The following is a 16,705-nucleotide window of genomic DNA, read 5'->3' on the forward strand; positions in this document are numbered from 1 at the left end:
AACCTATAGCAGTTATTTATTCAGACCCGTCACCCGTAACCATTCAATCTTCATGAAGAGAAGTGAAAGCCGTCTGCATCTTATTCTAGTCCTAAATTATTCAAACATGTCTTTACAATGATGACGATAAGGACAACTAAACTTATTTCATTTAACTGTTGAAAGCGAGGGAGGAATGAAGCAACAATAGAGAGAGAAAGAGGAGGTAGACTAATAACATTAGGGGAAATATTATGAAAGGTAGCCTACATATGCATCAGCCTTCTAATTATACATTTTTTAAATAGGCCCTATTATATTTCCAAATTAAATCAAATTTGCTAGCCTATAATTGTAACTTTGTAGGCCGCATGTCCTGCACCATCTTTGCATGTTCTCTCCCAACATAATGGTTTGAACAAGCTACATCTATGGGCTTTTATGTTTTTCTGTTGTAGCTTGTGCGGAATGTGCGGTAGGCAGCCTATATATTATATAGACCTATTGGATAGTGGCACAATAATTTGGGATTTTTTGGGCTCGGGCTCATAAAATGTCTTTAATGTAGGGCTCATAAAACGTATTTAATGTATGGCTCATCAGGCTCAGGTAGCATCAGGCTTGAATTTTCATGCCAATCAAAGCTCTAATAAAATCCATACATATTTATATGTTTTAGAAGTACACTTCCAGTTTTGGCGGGAAATACAGGGTTACCTGGGAGAAAAGTGATTTATTCTCGGGATGGAACATTTGTAAAATATTCAACCCTACCCCAAATCTATCTCCTTAATGCTGAGTGCCAAGTAGAGACGCACCGGGTCTGATTTTTACAGTATGACTATAAAACTCCCAACCTTTCAATCTCAGGGCGGACACTCAAACCTCAAGGCCACAGAGTTCCTACAGCTTTGAGATGACAATTGCCAGAACGTTCTTTCTCTCGCCATTGTACTCTGTTGTGATCCAGAATTAATGTACTGCATGTTCTGAAACCAACCTGCTCAGCTTTGACCTGCTTAGATTTGAATGGATTACTGTTCTCAATGGCTGGTTTCAATGGACTCCAAGCTCTCAGTCATCACCATGGCTGTATAATGCAAAGATTTATTTCAGACCACCACTACTAGCCCAACATGGATATGGTTAATAGCATCTAGTTTGTTTATTTGTATTCCCATCTTGTTTGCATATTGCCAAGGCAACCGTTAGCACTGGAGCCATAGTACAGGGCAGTGATATGTTTAGTTCAGTCATAATAACACCCTGACTGCAATACAGGAAGGGAAACTAGATCATCGGTTTACAGTGATGCACTACTCCCAACAGCTTGGAGTTGGAACAGTCACAAAACAGTTATGCACTGCACATGCTCAAAGAACACAAATGAATCAAATATGCCATTTAGCAGACACCTTTTTGCCAGCGCTATGCTCTTACTGAGCCACATAGGACAATACTTATTTCAATTATTAATTTTCCTCATTGTATCGTCATTACAGGATTATGACGCCTCTGTGCGGTGTCTTCTAACATAGAGGTGTTAGGTAACAAGGTCTGGGTCTTTTAACATAGAGGTGTTAGGTAACAAGGTCTGGGTCTTTTAACATAGAGGTGTTAGGTAACAAGGTATGGGTCTTTTAACATAGAGGTGTTAGGTAACAAGGTCTGGGTCTTCTAACATAGAGGTGTTAGGTAACAAGGTCTGGGTCTTTTAACATAGAGGTGTTAGGTAACAAGGTCTGGGTCTTCTAACATAGAGGTGTTAGGTAACAAGGTATGGGTATTTTAACATAGAGGTGTTAGGTAACAAGGTATGGGTCTTTTAACATAGAGGTGTTAGGTAACAAGGTATGGGTCTTCTAACATAGAGGTGTTAGGTAACAAGGTATGGGTCTTCTAACATAGAGGTGTTAGGTAACAAGGTCTGGGTCTTCTAACATAGAGGTGTTAGGTAGCAAGGTATGGGTCTTTTAACATAGAGGTGTTAGGTAACAAGGTCTGGGTCTTTTAACATAGAGGTGTTAGGTAACAAGGTATGGGTCTTTTAACATAGAGGTGTTAGGTAACAAGGTCTGGGTCTTCTAACATAGAGGTGTTAGGTAACAAGGTATGGGTGCAGAATATAGCCACAGTTATGAGTTTGTAAACTGCTCTCTTGTTTAGCATGTGGTTTAGTGTGAGAGGATGTGGTTAGACAAACATCGATACCATCTCCAAGCAGACAGACGTTTCTGTCTCACTTTACTCAAAACGTGGTCCGTAAGCAGGAGGTAAACGTTGAGATGGGAATATACTAGAACAGAGATTAATGGCAATCATTACTGCTACTGCCTACGTACCAGTTACTGAGAAGAACATGGGGGTGGATATGGGGTTTTCATATAAATCATCATCACCATTATAGGTTTACAGATGCTTTCTTAACATCCTGATTATAAACACGACAATTGTTTTTATAATTGCTAAGTTTGATGCTACCAACACAGTACTGTGTCTGTTGGTGAGTGTTTGTGGGATATAAAATGTTCTATTTGACTGTAAATACACCAGCTAGCTCGTTTTAGATACCTATATTTAAAATAATAACTCAATCTAATAAATTGTATTTCTAGTTTCTAGCTGCTTTCACATTCCTGCCTTCACACTCCTGTCTTCACACTCCTGCTTTCACCTTCCGCCTTCACATTCTGCCTTTACATTCCGCCTTCACCTTCCTGCCTTCACACTCCTGCCTTCACCTTCCTGCCTTCACCTTCCTGCCTTCACACTCCTGCCTTCACCTTCCTGCCTTCACACTCCTGCCTTCACCTTCCTGCCTTCACACTCCTGCCTTCACCTTCCTGCCTTCACCTTCCTGCCTTCACACTCCTGCCTTCACACTCCTGCCTTCACCTTCCTGCCTTCACACTCCTGCCTTCACCTTCCTGCCTTCACCTTCCTGCCTTCACACTCCTGCCTTCACACTCCTGCCTTCACCTTCCTGCCTTCACATTCCGCCTTCGCACTCCTGCCTTCACATTCCGCCTTCACATTCCTGCCTTCACCTTCCAGCCTTTACCTTCCTGCCTTCACACTCCTGCCTTCACCTTCCTGCCTTCACACTCCTGCCTTCACCTTCCTGCCTTCACACTCCTGCCTTCACCTTCCTGCCTTCACCTTCCTGCCTTCACACTCCTGCCTTCACACTCCTGCCTTCACCTTCCTGCCTTCACACTCCTGCCTTCACCTTCCTGCCTTCACCTTCCTGCCTTCACACTCCTGCCTTCACACTCCTGCCTTCACACTCCTGCCTTCACATTCCGCCTTCGCACTCCTGCCTTCACATTCCACCTTCGCACTCCTGCCTTCACCTTCCTGCCTTCACATTCCCAACTTCACCTTCCTGCCTTCACATTCCTCTCTCTACTTATTGTATGGTTTGTTCATATCAATCTCTTCTCCCCTCCTGATAAAGGTACACTGCACTTGCATTGTGTTTCTTTCAGATGGGCTGCAAATCTGGGAAGCGGAAGCTACAGTAGACCGAGACAAGAGCCAGAAAGTGAGTTGCCGTCCTATCACCTTTACCAACATTAAAATACTGCTTGCGTCATACAGTACTAGCTAACTCCTACACTGTAAAAAATAGAAAGTCTCAAAACACCATGACTGTGTAGTGAAACCATGAAAAGTAGTGCACCTAAGCTGAGATCTGGTGTTTGGAGGGTGTTTGAATCTAAACCCAATATAAGAGTTATGATACACTGAATGTGTTTTAAAGCTGTAATATGTCACTTTTTGGGCGACCCGACCAAATTCACATAGAAATGTGAGTTAAAGATCTATCATTGTCATTGAACACAAGTCTAAGAAGCGGTAGATCTGTTCTATATGCGCTATTTTTATGCTTCCCGTTCTTACGTTTTTGTACACCAGCTTCAAACATCTGAAAATACAATATTTTTGGTTATTGAAAATATATTTCACAGCGGTTTAGATGTTACAATGATTATCTACACTATACAATGCTTGTTTTGCCACATAAACTGAAATTAGCCAAACTATTACAATTTTAGCAACCAGGAAATGGCGGAGCGATTTCTGCATATTCCACCTTTAAAACAGAAATGAGGTACTCTGAAGCACCCAGAGTGGTTCTTCAACCTGAATATTGGTGTTTGTAAGAGAGTGTTGTGAAAACACTCAGTGCATGTAAAAGGCAGCATCAAAACACCAACAACAACAAAAATTCTCATAAAATCAATGGTTTAGAAATGCTAATAGTTTATAGCCTAAATATAAATATTTTTTGTGAAATTCCACCTTTATTTGTTCAACGCTTTTTTAGACAGATTAGAAACAGGAGGGGCAGTAAGATGGTACATTTAGTTGGAACTTTACCCACTCAACAACACAGCCACACTGTAAGAAATTATTCTGGGGTGAATTGAAATAGACTCCAAAAAACAACCAACATATAGGCCTACTAAAAGAAATGAATGCAAGTCGTGCAGAGCCTGTGGTCTAGCAGTAACGCACCAGGCTTAGACTCGTCACCCGTTTCCACACCAAAGACAGGGGTTAAATTCTCTGCTCCAACCCTTCAATCTGTTTCTCCCACCAATCTGTATCCCCTCTGTCATTTCATAACTGTTTCAATGAAGTGTCAGAATACCCCCAAATTATATATTTTTTAAATGTATGCAATTTGTTTCAATGATTTGTTAATTTCATTTTTACCAAAATAATGTAAGAATAAATCCAACTTAATATGTTGCTCAATTTCTTTCATGAGGATAACCAAAGAGACTGAGAGATAACATTTTGTGATTTAACTCTTTGGAAGTCTTTGGTTTTAATCACCTTGCTTTTCCTATCTTGCCACGTGACTCTGTTTTTAGAGGATTGTGGGTAATTCAACATTTTTAGACTTTATGATTCTTTCAAACAATGTTGTATGCATGTTTGAAGAAAAAAACAGTATATTTATATATTGGGATTAAGCTTGTTGCTCCATGAGGTGTAATGGATCATGATGAACGGATATCAAAACCGTCATACAAATTAACGTTCAATTCTTGCAGTTCAACCTCCAGCTATTGCTGGTTGTTTGAACACTGTACTTGACAATGCTGGCCAAAATGGTATAAAATGGCAAATGATCAAATACATTGAAAACAAAATTGCTTTAAGACACTTAATAAAAAGGGATCTAATTCTGCCCTAAATGGGATTCAAAATATCATAATGGTGTTTAGAAGCTTCTAGAGAGAGAAAACAACACTAAAAGAGAAGGTATCTGATTCTGCATGAAACAGGACTCGAAACACCAAAATAGTGTTTTCAATCTTTTCTGTTAGTGCTGCCAGTCCCTGGCAAGGTGTTGCACAACACTTGATTTAGTGGTGTTACAACACACCATGTAATGGTTCAGAACATCTCAGGATAATGTGTTTCAATACTCCAGCAAAGTTAAGGTTTCGTCTCCTTCAAGTTGGTGGCAGCTCAGTTGCCACTAGTTTCGGTGTTACAAAGCACTTAATTTTAACAGTACTTTTCCTTTTCAATGTTCTTCTACATGATGTCACACAGCCTCATTATAGATATGTCCACACCGTCGCCCAGTGATACTCTCTATGACAAATGACGGATTGACGTTCATCTGCACCATATTATGTTATATCTAGAGCATGCTGTTTGTGGAGATCCCTCCATATCGAGATCCCACCATTTATCACGCGGCTAAAGTCAACTTCTATGTGATCAACGGGAGGAGGAAACGCAGTCAGGCGCAGCACTTCACCTACACGCCTTTAACGGGTGAGTCCATCCACACCTTACATTGCAGTAACTTCATCACTATCCCATTGATTACTAGTTAAAGGAATAGTTCAGCCAAGTTACATATTGACAATGTGTCATTTTGAAATGTGTGTGAACTATCCCTTTAACTTGTTTTGAGCACCAACTGTTATTTAAAACTCAAATCATCCGAAGTCTGATTTAGATTTGATGTTCTTTTCAGTTCCTGCCATTAAAACGGAACCCGTAGATGACTTCCAGTTCAGCCAGCTGGACTGTGCTGTCTCCCAAATCCTAGGAATGTCACCCAAGACCTACCAGCACACCCCCAGTAGCCACCTCAACCCTAATAGCCAAATAGTGGCTGGCATGACATCCTTGGCATCCTGCCAGCGTGCGAGCCACCACGACCCCACTGTCACAGTGTCAGCCTATCAACCACAGGACCCATCTGTCTATTGCCCCAGTAAAAGCCGAAGCCTGGGTAGCAGCCCTGTCCTGTATCAAGATATGAACCACCACCCAGTGATGATCCACAGTGGCTCCCCATCTCAGATGTCCTATACCCAGCACTACTCCAGCCTAGTGTCCCAACCCTTCCACCCCTCTCACTCAGCCACCAATCAGCGAGTTGTCAACGTAGCTGTCCCAGTGGCCCAACACCAGCATGCCACCATGGTGGGTGATGGGTACCGGGCTGCAGCTTCATTATGGAAGGCTGGTGCCTCGCCAGAGGTCTGTTCCTCAGAAGGCCGGTACCAGGGCTTCATGCACACGGTGGTGCCTGTCTCGGGCAGGTCTCCACCACGACACAGCCACATCCTGACCCAGAGAGGTCCAGCCACTACGGGGAGCCAGAGTGGGCCAGTCCGTGGGAAGGTGACGGCCAAGCAAGAAAACCTGAACCAAGCCTATCTGGATGATGGTGAGTTAATACAAAACATATTGGATACTGCAGAAACGTACTGTACCCCATGCTCCTCTAACTTACTGTTATAGGAGTATCGTGACAATGTGTAGTGTTAAATAGTTATTGATGCTGGAACTTGAGATGGACTATACTGATATACAGTGCACAGCAACATCTTCAAAGAAACTCTCATGTTTGAAAGAGGAAACTCATTTAGTCATATCCCTAAGCTTGACTACAGTTTTTTCAAAGGAGATACAGAGGATAAACAAACAAACAGAAAATATACACACAAAACAAATGTCCTAAATAGTACCAGATAGGGGTTATTTGGCTTGTAACCATAGCGGAACCCTGTTTTGAAGGTTCAATAAAGAACCATGCTCATAAGGTTCTAAATGGAACCTGTATGGTACTGTTAAGAACCTTTTCCTAAGGTTCTATAATGAACCATTAAAAAAGGTTATATATAGTATCAAAAAAGGGTTTTGCAATGGTTCCAACCCTTTTTTATGGTTATTTATAGAACCTTTATGGAGAATGGTTCTATAAAGAACCACAAGACACCATCACTGGCCATAGTCATATATAATATGTAATGGCATAACACATTTCTTTATCTTGGCCAGGTCGCAGTTGTAAATGAGAACTTGTTCTCAACTGGCTAACCTGGTTAAATAAAGGTGAAATAAAAAATAAATAAAAAGATAAACTGGAATGACACTATCCTTCAAGGTTGCACAAAAAGAGCTGTGAACAAACCATGCCCCAAAATATTCAAATGAGCCACCTCCCCTACATTTTAATTATCACTAAAAGAGCAAAGAACCTTTTTGTGAACCATTGAAGAGCTCCAAGGGTTCTTTGAGTCATTATGGTTCCACATTGAACCATCACCCTTCCCAAAGAACCCTTGAGGAACCCTCATTTTTTAGTGTGTAGAGCACATGTGAAAACAGTCAGTATGTGAGGGTGTGCCAGCAGTAACCTGCCATTATAAGCTGCCCTAGACTTTGGGCCTTGACAGAGGAGTGATACGGTCTTCTACTCTGACACTCAGCATCAAATCAATTCCTAGACCCAACACTAGATTCGGGATTTTGGCAATGAGGCCCTTTATCTACTTCCCAAGAATCAGATTAACTTGTGTATACCATTTTTATGTCTTTGCGTACAGTTTGAAGTTGCGTTAGCGCAGATACGCGTAGACTTCCAGTCATTCCGCTAGTTAGCATTGGTTCGCTAAACTATCTCTAACTTCCTTCATACTGGACACAGAGACATAATGGTATCCATGAGTTCATCTGACTCTGGGGAAGTGGATAAAGGGCCTCATTGCCAAAATCCCTTTGAAGGATTGGATATCTATGAGGAACCACATTTCCATCCACAGTTCGTATGAGTAAAATCATACCGTATAAAAAAAATCACGACAGCTGTAATGGAAACAGGAAGTTTCGTTACAATTTTTAAAATGCTGACAGATCATTTGATCGTTCGACATGGTGGGATCTTTTTGTGTCTGTAAAATTAATTATGCGAGAAATGGTGGTGGAAATATGCCTTAATGCCAAATATTGATACATTAACCATCATATCGAAGTAAACTTGGAGTCACACGATGATATGGTGTGTGGTCCTCCCACTACGACTCTGGAAACTATGCAGTTTATTAGGCTACAGATTAAATAAGTTATGATGAACTTCACAGGGTGGTGAAAGTGCACGGTGATCTTGATGCTCCTTTCGAATAAATATCAAGGGTTGGATTCTGGTGACATGATCGATGCTTGGCTGACATTTGACAAATATTCTCGCTCTCATCCATAATAATCTCATCATGTAGACTAGCCTACCCACACTGTATCTGCCAGCTGTTGGCTAGAGCGCACGTGCCAAGACCAGAGTAGGCACAGTTTGTGACAAAAAAAAGAGTTAAAAATGTGATGGAAACACATTGAACTTCAGATTTGTATTCAGTACATGAAGACTTGATCGAAAAAGTACATTTTGTGTGCACTATGTCATCACGCACTCATTTTGATACGCAACAAGTCCGTTTGGTGGAAATGCGCATATTTTTATTTATGCCAAAAAAATTATATTCACATGAAAATCTGTTGCCTATTGGATGGAAACCTAGCTAGTAATATGGTGACAATTCCACTTAGTGTATCAGAGGGCAAGAGGGAGTTACCAGGGTGTTGTTTACACCTACGCAATTCTCTCAAATCTACAAGTACCTAGACTGGGGTGTCAAACTCATTCCACGGAGGGCCGAGTGTCTGCAGGTTTTAGATTTTTCCTTTCAATGAAGACCTAGACAACCAGGTGAGGGGAGTTCCTTACTAATGTTACGTTCCCACAAGACAAACTAAAAAGTGTCGCTCACAACAAAGGGAACTAACAAAGAAAATCACTTTGGCAACCAAAACAAAACCGAAAGGGGTACAAAAGGGCTTCTGAAACGGCACCCATGTGGGTGCCCACTGAAAGTTGGCAAAGCCACTAGTAAGGGGTTCTAAAAGACACCCACCATGGATGCCCACTAGGTTTGCCTCCAAAAAGACGAACTAAAAGAAAATCCCACAACAACATAGGATAGGGAGTAAAAAGAATATGGAGCAAAACAAACAGTGGAAACACCAAAAATCTGGCTTCTTTCAAACTTAAACGGTTGAGCTCGAAACCGCACCACAACTGCCGTGAAGTGTAGCTCTCCCAACATCTCTCAAGCTCCACTGGAGTACTGGGCCAGCCACTCTTAAATATCACCTGGGCTAGCACATGTGTAACACATACTTACTAACGAGATGGACAAGCCAGCTCAGGTGTAACACATACTTACTAACGAGATGGACAAGCTAGCACAGGTGTAACACATACTTACTAACGAGATGGACAAGCCAGCACAGGTGTAACACATACTTACTAACGAGATGGACAAGCCAGCACAGGTGTAACACATACTTACTAATGAGATGGACAAGCCAGCACAGGTGTAACACATACTTACTAATGAGATGGACAAGCTAGCACAGGTGTAACACATACTTACTAACGAGATGGACAAGCCAGCACAGGTGTAACACATACTTACTAACGAGATGGACAAGCTAGCACAGGTGTAACACATACTTACTAACGAGATGGACAAGCTAGCACAGGTGTAACACATACTTACTAACGAGATGGACAAGCCAGCACAGGTGTAACACATACTTACTAACGAGATGGACAAGCCAGCACAGGTGTAACATATACTTACTAACGAGATGGACAAGCCAGCACAGGTGTAACACATACTTACTAACGAGGTGGACAAGCTAGCTCAGGTGTAACACATACTTACTAACGAGATGGACAAGCCAGCACAGGTGTAACACATACTTACTAACGAGATGGACAAGCCAGCACAGGTGTAACACATACTTACTAACGAGATGGACAAGCCAGCACAGGTGTAACACATACTTACTAACGAGATGGACAAGCTAGCACAGGTGTAACACATACTTACTAACGAGATGGACAAGCCAGCACAGGTGTAACACATACTTACTAACGAGATGGACAAGCCAGCACAGGTGTAACACATTCTTACTAACGAGGTGACACCAATCAGTGCTCCCTACGCGCTAACGTGCTACCTTGAAATATAAATAGAAAAACCAATACCTGTAACACTAATTAGCGTGTCAAGTACAAGGGTGGAGCGAAAACCCGCAGACACTCGGCCCTCCGTGGAATGAGTTTGACACATATGACCTAGAAGGTAGGGTGGAAGGGTGTAGGGGTTGATTTGGGATTCAGAGTAACTCTCTTTTTAGTGGATGCTCCCTTTCCCTTGCTTGTCCAGCTATGTGGGTCAAAGCTTTAAATAGTCCCCAACTAAAAGCCAGTTGAAGTTCTTTATCTGTGTGTGAACCAACACTAAGCCTGGGAAGGTCAGTGAGAGTACACACTATCTATCACTTCAGAATGGATACAATTAGACTCCCCTAGTTGCTAAATGTGCTTTGATATCCGAATAATTAAGATTTAGCAAGCCTCCATTACTATACTCTACATGCTGTGTAGACGTCTGCCATTACGTCTAGTTATTTGTGTATTGTGTTGATTATTGCAGAGGCCTGTTACCTTGTGTGTTCATTTATGATTCATTGCTTTTCAGAGGTAATATATAATGAAGTTGAGCATGTTATCTGGACAGAATTGACATGCAGTTCTCACCATATGTATTTGGACAGTGAAGCTAATGTTTTTACATTTTGGCTCTATACTCCAGCATTTTGGATTTGAGATCAAGAGTACAGTGTCACCTTTTATTTGAGGGTATTTTCATAAATATCTGATTTACCGTTTAGAAATAAAAACACTTTGTGTATCTAGTCCTCCCATTTGGAGCCAGTAGTCAGACGTTTATTTGGTCCCATATCACTATACCAAGCTTGCGACCGTGCAAACTTGTACTGTGACCTCATATTCATCATTTGGTCTCAAATCCCAAATGCTGGAGTGTAAAAATTATGAATTGTTAGTATTACAATTTTTTTGCTTCACTGTTCAAATATGATGAGGACTGTATTACGCATAAAGAAAAAGGCCATATGTTACAGTATAATACGTTACAGTATAATACGTTACAGTATAATATGTTACAGTATAATACGTTACAGTATAATATGTTACAGTATAATACGTTACAGTACAATACGTTACAGTATAATATGTTACAGTATAATATGTTACAGTATAATACGTTACAGTATAATATGTTACAGTATAATACGTTACAGTATAATATGTTACAGTATAATACGTTACAGTATAATACGTTACAGTATAATACGTTACAGTATAATATGTTACAGTATAATACGTTACAGTACAATACGTTACAGTATAATATGTTACAGTATAATATGTTACAGTATAATACGTTACAGTATAATATGTTACAGTATAATACGTTACAGTATAATATGTTACAGTATAATACGTTACAGTATAATACGTTACAGTACAATACGTTACAGTATAATATGTTACAGTATAATATGTTACAGTATAATACGTTACAGTATAATATGTTACAGTATAATACGTTACAGTACAATACGTTACAGTATAATATATTACAGTATAATATGTTACAGTATAATACGTTACAGTATAATATATTACAGTATAATACGTTACAGTATAATACGTTACAGTATAATACGTTACAGTATAATTGATTCATTCTGTTTTATTAACACATCAATGACAATATATGATTAACAAGAAACCAAGTAAAAGCAGAATTCTGTTAATGTATTTGGAAATACACTTGGAAAGTATTTGAAAATACTCAAATACACTGACCCAAATACACTCCCATGCATTTAACCAAGGTATTTGAAAACAGTATTTGAAATATGTATTTGAAAATACTCTCAAATACAAATTGGTAGATTATTTGGATTTTACAAATTACCATTCCAATACTCAAACAAAAGTACTTATTTTGGGCTGTGTATTTGAAAATACTCAAATACACAGAAAAAGTATTTGAAATACCAGATACTCAAATACACATGTATTTGAACCCAGGTCTGATCCATTATAACAGTTAGTGTGCTACGGAATGTGGTTTAACATGGAAACAATGCCCCTGGTTAGCTTATACTGTAGGTGTCGGAAAACACATACACCTCTGTACATTCTACCCTATTTACAAAAGGATGCGGGAGAACAGTTTCCATTTGATCTTATGCAGTACAAAAACAGGAAGCACTACCAAATAAAGTGAGTACCTGTTGCAAAGATGATCTCTGCCTGTGGTTGCTTGGAGAAAAACTGTGATATGACACCTTGTGGAGCACAAGTGTCAATGCGATTTGTAAACTGGCAGAATACCATTAGAAGTACAACAGGCCTATGTGTTACACACTGTCCTAACCATTATCCCACTCTTTCTTGTTCTCCAGTGAATGACATCATAAGGAATGATCTCACTGCCAGCAGTAAAGAGCAGTAAAGAGCATCTATATTGTGACCAACAGAAATGCCATGACATCATTCTACTGTCTGATTGCCTCCCTTCGTATGTACTGTATATAGGGTGTCAAATCAAAAAACTTTTGACAAATGGGTAGAATAATATGTTAATTGTGTAGATAATCATCTAAGAAAACAAATGGTCCAAACCTCAAGTCTCTATCATAATCCGGTCACAAGTTATTGGAGTTTTTACCCTTGTAGGATGGCCAGAATTAGGGTGACTAAATCAGGGGGGCCAGAGAAAAAAGGGGTCAAACATCAGGAACATAGCATCGGGTCAGCTAGGCTGGACTCTGGGCTACCGGCTACCTGACAGGCTCACTTTCCCGTTGAACTCGTCATATTTGTTCTCGAATCCGCAGGACATAAAACAATATAGGAGGTAAGATGGATATTGATTTTGAGATGACATGTAGTATTTTCATATTTTAGTATACACTTTTCATATTAATTTCAAAAATTCCTGTTCTTTTTAGAAGATTTCTCACAAAAACAAGCATATCTCTGTGAAATGTCAACGGTGCACTGAGCGTGTACCAGTGGCGGTGAGTGGGTAATATCCCTGAGCAAGCCAAGCAAGTAAAAAAACCGTATTACAACCTATGTTATGATAATTGCATTGTTTGCTCTATAACTCATTCGTTCATACGCCACCGTGATAAACAATAAGCCGTGACAACAAAAAGACAACAGTTACACAGTGGCGGAATAAATTCAACTGAACATGCGTTTGTTTAATTACAAAACCGGAGAGCAACATCTGTCTGGTGATGTCCACAAAGCAAATATTGCATGTAACAAACAGTTACTGTATATCACCTGCAGCATGGTCAAGCAAGTTAATGTTTTCGACAGTTTACTAAACTACTGATTTAGAACCACGGCGTTACCGCAAGTCACCACAAAGACAACAGGATCACTTCCTCCGCTATTACAGCACCATTTCAACTGAAACATTTAAACATCATCAAATCAACAAGGCTATATATGCTTAGTTTAATACACAGAAAACAAACTTTAAAGATACCAAAAACAATTTAGTCCAATCAATGTTGCTAAATATCATGTGGCTGTCCATGGTACCGATTTCTGTTGGTCGTTGCGTGTGTGCGTGCACGCATGCAAGTAAAATAAAAAATGTTGACTCACCCTACTTGTAGACTAGTTCAACGCCAATGACATCCTCCTCTCTTTCATGTTGGCAAAACGGTCTATGGTTCTGTCATACAGTACACTTTTAGTTTTTGTTGTCATAGGCTACCTAGCTAAATTGCTTGCTAGCCTAACTTCCTCGCATGGGCAACAATGAACCAGCTAAGTTAGTTAACGTGAGCCTATTAGGCTACAACTAGGCTACATATTGAACTTCAATCGTCTCAGGCCAGTGGCACAACATATGAATTTATGGTTAGATCAGATTCGCTGTCATAATCATTGGCCTGTACAGAGAATTAAGTCAAAACCACAAGTCTAAATCCCCATCCCATACATGGCTTAGGAAAGGGCCGATTTAGCAAGCTAGCTACTGCAGGACATCAACACAAGCAGACCAGAAACAGAGTTTTTTCTGAAAATGACGTTTTGCTTAGGAAGTGATTTAATTGGTGTGAAGCCAAATCCAAACTGGCCTCCCTTGAGGGTGTGTTTTGCTGCACCAGGACAACCCACAGTTGAGCTTAGCTCAACACTGATTGGCTAATTATTTAAAACAATTATCAAGGGAGGCCAAATGCTTGCTGTCATCAATCTATCAAATGCTACGGCGGCAACATGTTATACTCTTTTGTTCCAGACAGCATCAGATACATGGGCGACACATACTGAGACAGAGGGGCGCTGTTTCCCTCACTCGGATGAGATTTCTCCGGTGAGATTCAGTCACTTTCGAATTGACGGAAAAGGATGAAAACACAGAGAGAAGAAAGTTAATTATTTTTATTTTTATATATTTTTTATTGGTCAAATATTTTGGGAAGCCTGGCTTCCCTTGGTATCCATGAATACACGCCACTGAGCGTATACCAAACGTTTTATTTTCAAAGCCTTTTGCATTTAATTCAGTTTGTGTCATGCTAATTTTGCTTTTTTGTGGCCCGCGGAATCAACTTTGAAGATGACAACCACGAAATGTAAAATCCTCAAAAGCTGTTACAAGACACCTGCACGGCTATGTCAACATAGCTTGGTGCTTATTATCAAATGTATTACGTACGAATCCGACTTTTTGTATGGAATGCTAGTATTATGTTAGAGAAAGACCCCACTGAATGATTCAGAACATGAATAATAATTTGTCTTGGTAAAATGTATTTTATAACATAAGGAAGTTACATTTCATCACCAAACAGCCTAAGTGCATTTTCACCGACACCATACTCTATATACTGTATTGTGGATGCAGATGGAATCCAGTTAGGGGTATGCAGTGACGGATTTCAATAAATGCGTTGACCATGGGCTACCTTTTAAACAGTTGGTTATTTTATCATATGTAATCATGTATGTGGCCTCAATGTATGCTTTTGTAATTGTAAATAAAAACATCTTTATGAAAATGTCTATGTATTTACTAAGAAAATGATTAAAATTACAGAATATGATTGAGAAACATGTAGAGGGTCACATTTTTTCTGTCATGATGTTGGCAATTTCATTTTATTTTTTATTACAATTTTATTTAGTCTGCCTGTCATTAAAATGTATATTTAAAATCTTCTTGTTTGTTGATTAAATGGATCTCGAAATGAATTAAAGTCTATATGTCATGAGTTTAAAAGTCAAAAAATGGATGTAGCAATCACAGCTTTCCATTGATTTGTAATACCAATGCAGTCAATCTAACAAGACATAACCCAACCCTACCGAAGGTGCCATACCTCTTCTGGATGATGACTTTTTAATGTTATCTAATACACCAAAAATGGTATCCAACTTTGCAACCTCCATTTGCAGCTAAGCCGAGAAGTTCAGACAGACAGACAGACAGACAGACAGACAGACAGACAGACAGACAGACAGGCAGGCAGGCAGGCAGACAGACAGACAGACAGACAGACAGAGATCAACAGCATTACTAAATTAAACAATATCTTAATTAATGATGTGGAAACAAAGCAACCCTTTGACAAAGCTATAACAACTTATTACGATATATTATAAAACATTCTGCATTTATGTTTTCGTCAGATACAATTTTGTATCATAAAAACAATTCACAGTGCTTTGAACACATTTAAAACTAATTCAGCTAACGTATCTAGTCACACCTGTCCATTGGATTGTATGTTCTATAAGACTTCTAACAATTGTTGGTTGTAGTTTAATATTAAACCCCTTATTTATGAGGTTATAGTGCACACTTTTACAGAGAAATTCATTGATGCAAAATAAATACACAAATAACTAACATGATATAGAATGTACATTTGTTTAATTAAAAAAGGGTCTCGCCAATGAACATCAAGGTGAGACTGTCTAAACAGGTGGCTGAACCATGAGAGGCTCTCCAATGAACATCAAGGTGAGGCTGTCTAAACAGGTGGCTGAACCATGAGAGGCTCTCCAATGAACATCAAGGTGAGACTGTCTAAACAGGGCTGAACCATGAGAGGCTCTCCAATGAACATCAAGGTGAGACTGTCTAAACAGGGCTGAACCATGAGAGGCTCTCCAATGAACATCAAGGTGAGACTGTCTAAACAGGGCTGAACCATGAGAGGCTCTCCAATGAACATCAAGGTGAGACTGTCTAAACAGGTGGCTGAACCATGAGAGGCTCTCCAATGAACATCAAGGTGAGACTGTCTAAACAGGGCTGAACCATGAGAGGCTCTCCAATGAACATCAAGGTGAGGCTGTCTAAACAGGGCTGAACCATGAAGGGTGATCAGATGCAGTAGGTTGAGAGGAAGGTATTTTCGCCTTGGCTGAGAATGTCTACGTCGCTCAGCTCGTCCTTGGGTTTGAAGGTTTTATATGCTGGAA

General features: G+C 39.8%; 1 protein-coding gene across 2 annotated transcripts in view; it reads left to right on the plus strand.

Moving 5' to 3' along the window:
• LOC121577963 (nuclear factor of activated T-cells, cytoplasmic 2) overlaps window positions 1-14,553 on the plus strand; it is a 44,323-nt gene extending 29,770 nt beyond the window's left edge. For both annotated transcript variants that reach the window (XM_041891969.2, XM_041891970.2), the window contains exons 7-10: window positions 3,468-3,523; window positions 5,649-5,781; window positions 5,987-6,688; window positions 14,514-14,553. In XM_041891969.2, the coding sequence (XP_041747903.1) occupies window positions 3,468-3,523; window positions 5,649-5,781; window positions 5,987-6,688; window positions 14,514-14,545 (923 nt within the window). In that variant the 3' untranslated portion in view covers window positions 14,546-14,553. The remainder of the gene's footprint in view (window positions 1-3,467; window positions 3,524-5,648; window positions 5,782-5,986; window positions 6,689-14,513) is intronic.
• The last annotated feature ends 2,152 nt before the right edge of the window (window positions 14,554-16,705 follow it).

This window comes from Coregonus clupeaformis, chromosome 12, assembly GCF_020615455.1.
Source record: "Coregonus clupeaformis isolate EN_2021a chromosome 12, ASM2061545v1, whole genome shotgun sequence".
NCBI lineage: Eukaryota > Metazoa > Chordata > Actinopteri > Salmoniformes > Salmonidae > Coregonus > Coregonus clupeaformis.